The 10,706-nt window shown below is 48.3% G+C and overlaps 1 protein-coding gene across 5 annotated transcripts in view; it reads right to left on the bottom strand.

The window, feature by feature from the left end:
* Positions 1 to 10,706, bottom strand: part of LOC111967337 (fibroblast growth factor receptor-like 1) — a 182,173-nt gene that overhangs the window by 29,327 nt on the left and 142,140 nt on the right. For all 5 annotated transcript variants that reach the window (XM_070444719.1, XM_070444718.1, XM_070444716.1 and 2 more), the window contains one exon: positions 2,554 to 2,826. In XM_070444719.1, the coding sequence (XP_070300820.1) occupies positions 2,554 to 2,826 (273 nt within the window). The remainder of the gene's footprint in view (positions 1 to 2,553; positions 2,827 to 10,706) is intronic.

Genomic DNA, 10,706 nt, shown 5'->3' with positions numbered 1-10,706 from the left:
GAACACTAGAGGACCTGAACACTAGAACCTTACACAGATGAACCTGAACACTAGATGACCTGCATACACAGCTTAGTACTAGTAGCCCTATACACACATCCTTATATGTACCTTTCCTGTTAACACCCATCAATGTTATCCACCAAGGTCTTTTGCGTTCTTCATCGGAAATGAACCATTTTGGCAACTCATCTCGCCAATCCCAACTGACGACCACCGCTTATCATTTATGACCTACGACAGCACTACAAATAACCTCGCGACCCACTAGACTGCACATCCTCTGCACCGCCTACTGAGCGATATGTATGACGAACCCGCTGCACCCCATCGTAAGTAGACCTATACTGCATACTAATTGTGTCATCCTATAGGATGACGTATGACCGTTAGCTCACACTCAGATACACTTGCGAAAACACTTGTCTCAGCCACGAAGACCTGTAACACTGAAGCCAGACATTATCCTGGTAGCACCGTAGGCGTCTATTGCACCCTTCTTCTCTCCACTCTTTGAGTCATCATGCACCACACTCTTTAATTTTCAATGTGACTCACAGCAACACGTAAGGAGCACATCCAACAGTTGGACCAACCGATCATGAGCCACGTTACCCGAAGTAATACACCCATTAGCATCAAACACTTGAGCACCACCTCAGCTCAACATGACTTGCACCAGAATCTATCTGGTCAATTAGATACCCCTGCACCGACATACAATGAAAGCGTCTTCTAGCACCAGCCTCAATACATTGAACTCCTCATCTCCTAGAGACCACCAATTGTCCAAAAGCCTGACTAAGATGAGCACCAAGTCCTATAGACCATCTATAGTTGAACAATGTAAGACTTATGACGACCCCGGACTTAGCACATAGTGTATGGGACCAGACCACCCGTGCATAATTAAATACCCTCTGTATGAACCAACTTGCTTTCTGAAATGAAACTCTATGCAGCTGCCCCTACAGCACATGCATACTAGATCGACTCAGCTTCATTTAAATGCCCATTTATACACTCAGAAAGAACCCTATAGTTTTGTTACTACTAAAATGTTGTAGGAGCGTGTTAAAACAACACTAGTATATATTTATATCTTACTCCAACACCTCAATAGTTAATGAGCTCTTAACTTCTGAGCTCATCAACCCTCCTAGATTGAAGACGCTGCACGCTACTTAAGTCATTTTAATCTCTGAACACTAATACAATGACCCTGCTCACCACCATAATTCATGTGTACCTCACTCGCTTAAAACACTGACCGGGCACTCCCACACACCTGTAATATCCACTCATATCTCTTTCGAGCACACTCTTGAGAATACCTGCACCACTAGATGACCTGACCAACTAAACCGACCCACATATGAAACATTCTGCACCACTAGATGACCTGTAACGACCTTAGATGACCTGCACCAAAGATGACCTGTGAACACTAAGAGACCTGCCACACTAGATGACCTGCACCGCTAGATGACCTGTACCACTAGATGATACCCCTGGCCCACCCACCACCTAGATATATGCACCTGCTAGATCCACTAAGTCAAACCCCTGTGAGAGAAGTCAGGCTAAAGCACCTTGACATCCAGGTCCGTCCACTAAGACTCGACACTGGGGCACCTGCCTAACTGTGCAACAGGACCCAACCCGTAGAAATAACACGCCGTAAGGAGCAGTGAAACAGGGGGGACTGAAAGCAGGTTGGAATTGACCACCACACACCAAAGGCACACCCTGCCACCCAAAGAGCTGAGAACAGTTTCCCCAGAAAACATTGAGGACAAAGACAACTTGAGAAGGATTGTGAAAGTTGTAACAACCTACTACCACATAACCCTGCTATCGCTACTAGCTGAACTGCAACACCTAGCTAATAGTGAACGCTGCCCGTTACCCGAGTGCAGGTCATCTAGTGGTGCAGGTCATCTAGTGGTGCAGGTCATCTAGTGGTGCAGGTCATCTAGCGGTGCAGGTCATCTAGTGGTGCAGGTCATTAGTGGTGCAGGTCATCTAGTGTTACAGGTCATCTAATGGTGCAGGTCATCTAGTGGTGCAGGTCATCTAGTGGTGCACCTCCCACAACCCTCTACACCCTCCCCCACCAATCACCTTCCAGAGTTCACTCTTTTACCACACAACCTCACACACTGACACACACGCCACATACTCCTTTACTGCATTCGTTCTTAAATTAATTTCTCATTGTGTCAGAGGGGGGTGAAACCCCCAACAGTGAGTATAAAATAAGGAACACTGGATGAAGTTACCGGCACTATAAACAAGTACCTGGGTGCAGTGTGACAGGAGAAGCACGTAAAGAAGCCTCTCTTTGTTCTCCTGAGGTTTGAAACCTGACAGAGAAGCTGCTGGGGTTCTGTAATGTTCTCCTGAGGTTTGATATGAAAGGAGTTAAAGGAGTTGAAGGTAATTGGAACATAAAGCATGAAGTGTGTATGTAATATTTGTATTTACAGTATGTGTATGAATTACAAGGGTGTGCACTGACTTTGGATGAAGTCAGTCCCTTCCTGGCCTTACCCATGACGATGAGGGTGTAGTTGAGAGTGATACTTCCGAAGCCGTTGGTGACACGGCACATGTACACCCCCGCGTCCCCCAGCTCCACCTCTTTGATCTTCAGGCTCTTTTTTAGCACCCGGTAGCGGCTCCAGCCCGGGTGGACGTTACGCCCATCCTTCACCCACAGCACCAGGGGAGGAGGGTCACCCTCTACGGGGCACGCAAGCCGCACCGTCCGCCCCAGCCTGGCCGTCTGACGCTCTTCCACCTGACGACTCACCCACGGTGGACCTGGAAGGATCAGAGAGAGAGATGGGCAGAGTACGGTCATTGTTCAGTTCCACAAAATATTTTTTTCTCTACAGCTTTCCTTTCTAAATATAAACCCTGTGTGATATTGGATCCACTGGGTTTCTGCCTCTGCATTGCTTGCTCTTTGGGGTTTTAGGCTGAGTATCTGTAAAGCACTTTGACAACTGCTGATGTAAAAATTGCTTTTTAAAATACATTTGATTGATTGGCTGATTGATCAAGTTGTTATGGAGTATAATCACAAACAAACGTAATAATTTACCTATCAGTTTACAGCTAATACTTTTTTGACTTATTCATCAGAGTTAGTCGCCAGACCTGGGCATCTGGTAAGACATAGTAAAGTTCTGCTCATGGGTATTATACAGTAGCCTGCAGTGGACAGGATCCATAGTTGAATCATGCTCCATTTGCTATGAAGCTGGACAAGCTGCTCAATTCATAAATTGGGGATTGTCTTTGGAGTCATAGCATAGTTTCCTTTCATATTTCACAGAACTTTTCATTCCATTTCCATGTTATTGTATCAATGGGCCTTGTGTATTTGCTGGCTAAGTCATTTATATCAACTGAATATAATTCCACCATTCAAGAATAGTCAGTAGTGTACACTTCATTTGCTGCTTAATTCAAAACACACAAAGATGTTTTACTGAACCTTGTAAAAAAGGTCTATCACATGAAACATTTGATTCATTCTGTTGCCGCTGGCAACACAGGGTCAAATGACCTTGGGCCGGTGAGCCAGACGAACCATGGAAAATAAAATGGAATTACAAAGGCAGACCAGAGACCTGCTTCCCCCGAACTAACACTGGCCTGCCGTGTCTGTCTGATTCTGAGGGGGGCCCTGTGTCACCACTCCATACCACAAACTGTACGTGTCCAGGCCCACAAACACAGATAGGCCCTGTGTGAGAAGACCTGTATAGAACTGGGTCAGGCTACCCCAAGGGAACATTCCAATCAGCAAAACAAACCAACTTGGGTCCACCCAAAGTCCACTCAAAAACATAACCCTTCTCAAGAAGAGCGAGGGGCAACTTCGGGGAAGTTAAGTCAACTATTTGACGGGGAACTTCTTTCGGTACGGTCCTTGCGTGCACAACGTTCTTTTCATCCTGTTCGTTCAGCACTCTGAGACTCCCATGAGAGCTCCGGGGTCCATTTCCTCTGGCCCTCCTGCGCTGCCTCAGAACTGGAGTCCGGTTATGTGTGTGTTGGACGGCAGTTCTCATTCATGCCTGGTACTGTCACATCCTGTAGCTGTACCAGCAGCTGCTGTGAGAACTGCAAAGATTATGGAAATTGAAAAATGATTTCTCTCTCTCTACCTTTCTCTCTCTCTGCACTACACATCTCTGTGGAGGAGTGAAGTGTTTTCACCTGGAGTCTACTGGTTGCCATCCAGGAAAGTGCCAGAAGAAAAAGCGGCAGAAAAAAGTCAAGATTGTTTTGGAGCCGGAATTAAATTACAGCACATTCCAGAATGTTAGACCGAGACGGTTTCACAGCACCAAGTATGGAATCAAAATTCCCCTGTCTCCACGAATAGAACAAAAGGTTGACCATAAAGGCCTATTTCAGCAGGTTTGAATGTTAACACAGCATTCTGTCATAAACAAATCATTACATTGACCACTAATTCACCTTACTGGGAAAACAGTTGGCTTCAAGACATTCAAACGGTAAGATATGACTTAGTATTGTTAGTTGAAATATTGAAACAGCCTGGCAATATCTGGGTGGATCCATGGAGGCCTCATTGAAACAGCCTGGCTGCCAGTAAATCAGGCAGCACCAGATGAGTGAGACCAAGAGGCTGAAGTAAAGAGCCTTCCTTCTCCCCGATCTGATCCACTAGCTTGCTCACAATCACACACAACCGGGGAGAGGTGGAATAAAAGACAGAAGAGGAGGAGGAGAGTAGAGGGGGTCAGTCTGGTTGGACACGGACACGGACACACACACGGACACACACACACGGACACGGACACACACACACACACTAAAATCTTTGAAAGTGTTGCATGATTGCGTTTATATTTTTGTTGCAGGTATATTAGTGAAAGTGTTTGTGGCCTCCTAGGATCGACAGTGGATAGCACTAGACTGCTCCTTATAGAACAAGAGCTGGACTGGTACAGCACAGAGAGAGGGGGACCCCTTTAGTAACACAAACAGATTAAGGGCAAGCGAGACACAAGAGATGAGGTTATTCAGATTAGGAAGTTTCAGGAGATGTCACGCAACTGAGGAAAAGGATCAGAGGTGAGTAATGGGAAGAAGAGAGGACCTACAGCATAATAGCCTGACCAGATTTGCCAAGTAATGCCAAATTATGAGGATTGAATACAGGGGCCGCGCAGGAACTACTATGAGGATGACTGATGGGTGTTTGATTAGGGTGGGAGTGACAACCACGGGGTAAACCAGAGAGAACAGGATTGTTACCTATCCTTTGACCAAGCCCTCTATTTGTCTTGACCTCATATTCCGTATCATACCATGTCAGCATCAGGCCAACGGTTGTAATCTCTCACCGTGTCTGAACCTGATTTCCACACACTACGACCGAACCTGCTGTTTGGTCTTAACCATCCTATCCAGTGAGGCAACACTACATTAGGGCCTCCTCCCTTAGCCCCCCCCCCCCCATGCCAGGTAGGGGCCACAGAGATTAGCGGGGGTTGCTCTCTGAATGAGAAGAGATCCAACTCAAGATGAGCACCTTGGCAGGGAACTCGGGGTAAAGCTGCTATCTTCCTGCCTGATAACATTGTATCAGCACTTTTGAACTTCTCTCTCGCTTGCTGTTCGAAAAGCTGCCACATATACTTGCCATGTCCTCTTCTAGATCCAGCTGTAATCGGATTGTCCACCAGCCTGTCTGACCACCCCAGAAGAGCTCATTCAACATGTATCTTGATGAAACTGTCTTTGAGAAGATGCAGTGCTCTCCCTGTTCTACAGAAGACACATGTCAGAGTCTTCGCAGCGAGGCATGTGCATCTGCAATGTGTCCTTCTACCTCTACTCACAGCAAACAAGCAGTTCCTCCAATATCTTCCTTCCAATCTCTCTCTGTCTCTCCCTCTCTTCCTCTCGCCCCTGCCACCCCCCTCATTGGCTCTCTCTTGCTTCTCACTCTCTCTCTCCTCTTTCTCTCCCGCTCTCTCTCTGCGCCCCCATCATCTCAAAGCCCTGCAACTTCCAACCATCCAGGCAGAGCGCTGCGAGGTCCTTAAGCCTCCTATCACCAGCCAGCCCTTCCTTCCTGACTCTGGATGGGCCGCCCCAGCTTCAAAGCTCTTGGGGCTGCGGCTCGGGCGGTCATCCCTCCCTATCCGTCCTTAACAAAAAAAACCCCTATCAAAAGTCTAAAACAGAGTGGCCCGAGATACCAAGCCATGGAGGCTATAAGATCCCTGTTCTCCTAGTAGATCACCTCCTTCGTCTACACAATAAATGTCTGGAGTTCCAGCTTTTGGATTCTCTCACTGAATCTCTGCAACAACCCAGTAACAGTCACACCTGAGGACGTCAGGCCCACTCTTTTTATTATCTTACCGGTCGAGCAATAATTCATAGGCCTCATCTAAATGGTGGAATAGGAAATTTGGCACTGAGCTGTCAGATGTCCCATCTGGCTGATGGAGTTGAAAACACTTCAGCTCAAAGCAGTGTCTGTGTCCTCCCTAAACTAGATTTAAAAAAACAACTGAATGGAGACCGCAAATAAGCAAGGACAATTAGGAACAAACGCTGACATTAATTCCAGCAACTGCTGCTATACATCTGTGTGCGTTGGCGTATGTGTGGGCTTGTAGTATTATTGTGATTGTGGGTGGTCACTCCCCTTCTTCCACACTGAGCCCTCACCTGTCATGTTGACAGAGAACACAACTCAGGTTCAGAAGCGTGTAGGACTTTTGGGATCTACCAGCAGGTTTAACGCTTCAAAAGAGGAGGAAGCTGTCTGATTGTTCCCAGAGCTGAAGCATGGTCAGGAGGCATGGTCTCAAGCAGGTCTAGACGCATGGGCTAGGAGATGGGGTCAGTGGCATGGTCTAGGAGCAATGTCTAGGGCAGCGGTCTAGGAGCATGGGTTCAGAAGCAGCGGTCTAGCCATGGAAATCAGGAGATGTCTAGCGAGCATGGGTCCTAGGAGCACTCACGAGCGGGTCTAGAGCGGTCTAGAGCATGGTCTGGCATGCGTCTAGGAAGCATTGGGTCCTAGTAGCCAGGGGTCTAGGAGCAGGTCTAGAGCAGGTCTAGGGACAGTAGGAGCAGTCTAGAGCATGGTCTAGAGCAGGGTCTAGAGCATGGTTCTGGGCAATAGCGGCTAGGAGCCATGGGGTTAGGAGCAAGGGTCTAGGAGCATGAGTCTACGATCATGAGTCTAGGAGCAGGTCTAGGACATGGCTAGGAGCAGGGTCTACAGGGTCATGAGCATGGTCAGACAGTCTAGGAGCAGCAGTAGCCGAGCATGGTCTAGAGCAGGTCTAGACTAGTGGGTCTAGACAGGCGCTAGACAGGTCTAAAAAGCATCGGTCTAGAGCAGGTCTAAGCATGATCTAAGCAGGTTAGGAAGCAGGGGTCTGGAGATGTCTAGAGTGTCTAGAGCAGTCTAAGAGCTAGCATGCGTTACGGAGCAGGTGTCCCTAGTACAGTCTAGGAGCAGCGCTAGGAGCAGTCTAGGAGAGCTAGAGCAGGGGTCTGAGGAAGGGTTATGAAAGAACTGTGCTCTAGGACAATGGTCATCAGTACCCATCCAGTCCACTGCGCATCTCAACAGACTACTCTCCTACCTGGCAGTCTCATACAGAGGTTTTACACTGGTTGTGTGTCTGTGTGGGTGGTGTGTGTGGTATGTTGTGTGGTTTGTGTGTGGGTGTGGTGTTGGGTGTGTTGTGTGTTGGGTGTTGGAGGTCCGTGTGGTGTTGTTGTCGTCCTGGTGGTGTCGTTTCCGTTCCTGGTCAACCAGACGACCCCTCTACTTCCTCCCCTCTTCTTTTTTATCCACCTCCTCCCCGTTGGGTTGACTTGATCAAGCTATTGGACACGGAGAGAAGCTCGTTACTTAGGCCTCTGTCTCATTCTTGGGTGCTGCCGATTTACTGCAGCCGCTGTTCAATAGCCTCAGACTCCACACCAATATTGCGTCGTTCAATTATTCACGACTAACATACTAAGTTCAATTACCATTGAAGTCTTGAAGCAACCTGTTCCCAGTAAGGATTAGTGTCAATGTAATATTGTTTAGACAAAGGCTGTTTAACATTCAAACCTGCTAAATAGCCTTACTGTCAACCTATTTGTCATTCCTGGAGACAGGAATTTGATTCCATCTTGCTGTGAAAACCGTCTCGGTCTACATTCTGGAAGTGCGAATAACCGTCAAAACAATCTTGGACTTTTTTCTCGCTTTTTCTTCTGGCACTCTGATGCAACCAGTAGAACTTCCAGTGAAAACACTTCACCTCCTCCACAGAATGGGGTATGCAGAGAGAGAGAAGTAAGAGAGAAAATCATCTTGTTCAATTTCCATAATCGTGCATCTCACACGCAGCTGCTGGTACACTAAGATTTCAGTACCAGCATGAATGAAACTGCGTCCAAACCACAACACTAACCCGGATCAGTTCTGAGCAGCCGAGGCCAGGGGGATGAAATGACCCAAGTCTCTACCTCCTCTCATGATCTGGCGAGGTCCCAGTGCTTAACAAACAGGATGAAAACAACGGTTTGGCACCCAATGAACGACCGATAATGTAGAAGTTCCCCCGTTCAAATAGTTGACTGAAGCCCCCGAACTTGCCCCCGTCGTCGAGTGAGAACGGGAGTACTTGGGACCCATTGGGTGATTGGTCAACTATTTGACGGAACTTCTTTCGCGTACGGTCCTTGCGTGCACAACGTTCTTTCATCCTGTTCGGTCAGGCACTCTGAGACTCCATGAGAGCGTCCGTTTCCTCTCGCCCCCGCGCGCTGGTGCCTCAGAACTGGAGTCCGGTTATGTGTGAATGTTGACGGCAGTTCTCATTCATGCCTGGTTACTGTCACACTCCTGTTAGCTGTACCAGCAGCTGCCTGTGAGAACTGCAAAGATTATGGAAATTGAAAAATGATTTCTCTCTCTCTACCTTTCTCTCTCTCTTGCACTACACATCTCTGTGGAGGGAGTGAAGTGTTTTCACTGGAGTCTACTGGTTGCCATCCAGGAAAGTGCCAGAAGAAAAAGCGGCAGAAAAAAGTCAAGATTGGTTTTGGAGCCGGAATTAAAATTACAGGCACATTCAGAATGTTAGACCGAGACGGTTTCACAGCACCAAGTATGGAATCAAATAATCCCCTTGTCTCCACGAATAGAACAAAAGGTGACATAAAGGCCTATTTCAGCAGTTTGAATGTTAAACACAGCATTCTTTCATTAAACAAATCATTACATTGACACTAATTCACCTTACTGGGAAAACAGTTGCTTCAAGACATTCAAAGGTAAAGATATGACTTAGTATTGTTAGTTGAAATATTGAAACAGCCTGGCAATATCTGGGTGGATCCATGGAGGCCTCATTGAAACAGCCTGGTGCCAGTTAAATCAGGCAGCACCAGATGAGTGAGACCAAGAGGCTGAAGTAAAAGAGCCTTCCTTCTCCCCGATCTGATCCACTAGCTTGCTCACAATCACACACAACCGGGGAGAGGTGGATAAAGAAGAAGAGGGAGGAGGAGAGTAGAGGGGGTCAGTCTGGTTGGACACGGACACGGGACACACACCACGGACCACACACACACGGACAGGACACACACACACACACGGAACACCACACACACACGGACACACAACACACACACACACACATACACACACACACACACACACACACACACATCACACACATCAAACACACACACACACACAACACCACACACGACACACACACACAGCTTGCTAAAACCAATCTGTTGAGTAACCCGCAGTAGGAGATGGAGTCTTGTTGAGATGCTGCAGTTGGACTGAGATAAGAGTACTGAATGAGACCATTGGCTCCATAGATGCAGCTCTTCCCATTATAGACCCCTGCCTCCTAGACCCTGCCTCCTATACCCCCTGTTCCTACACCCCTGCCTCCTAGACCCCTGCTCCTAGGACCCCTGCTCCTAGACCCCTGCTCCTAGACCCATGCTCCTAGACCCCTGCTCCTAGACCCCGCTCCTAGACCCATGCTTCCTAGACCCATGCTCCTAGACCCCTGCTCCTAGAACCCAGCTCCTAGACTTCTGCTCCTAGACCCATGCTCCTAGACCCATTGTTCCTAGACCCCTGCTCCTAGACCCCTGCTCTAGACCCCATGCTCATAGACCCCTTGCTCTAGACCCATGCTCTAAACCATGCTCCTAGACCCCTGCTCCGTAGACCAATGCTCCTAACCCCTGCTCTAGACCCTGCTCCTAGACTCATGCTCCTAGACCCATGCTCCTTAGACTCATGCTCCTAGACGTCAGCTCCTAGACCCACTGCTCCTAGACCCATGCTCCTAGAACCACTGCTTCCTAAGAACCCATTGCTCCTAGACCCCCTGCTCCTAGACCCATGGCTCCTAGACCCATGCTCCTTGACCATGCTCCTAGGACCCCTGCTCCTAGACCCCTGCTCCTAGGACCCCTGCTTCCTAGACCCATGCTCCTAGACCCATGCTCCTAGACCCATGCTCTAGACCCCTGCCTCCTAGACCCCTTGCCTCCCTAGACCCCTGCTCCATAGACCCTGCTCCTTAGACCCATCGCCTAGACCCTGCTCCTAGACCCCTGCTCCGAACCCATGCTCCTAGACCCCTGCTCCTAGGACCCGA

The sequence above is a fragment of the Salvelinus sp. IW2-2015 genome, linkage group LG8 (assembly GCF_002910315.2).
Source record: "Salvelinus sp. IW2-2015 linkage group LG8, ASM291031v2, whole genome shotgun sequence".
NCBI classification, from domain to species: domain Eukaryota; kingdom Metazoa; phylum Chordata; class Actinopteri; order Salmoniformes; family Salmonidae; genus Salvelinus; species Salvelinus sp. IW2-2015.
Note: the sequence above shows the minus strand (reverse complement) of the source record. Positions and strands in the feature narration are given on the sequence as shown.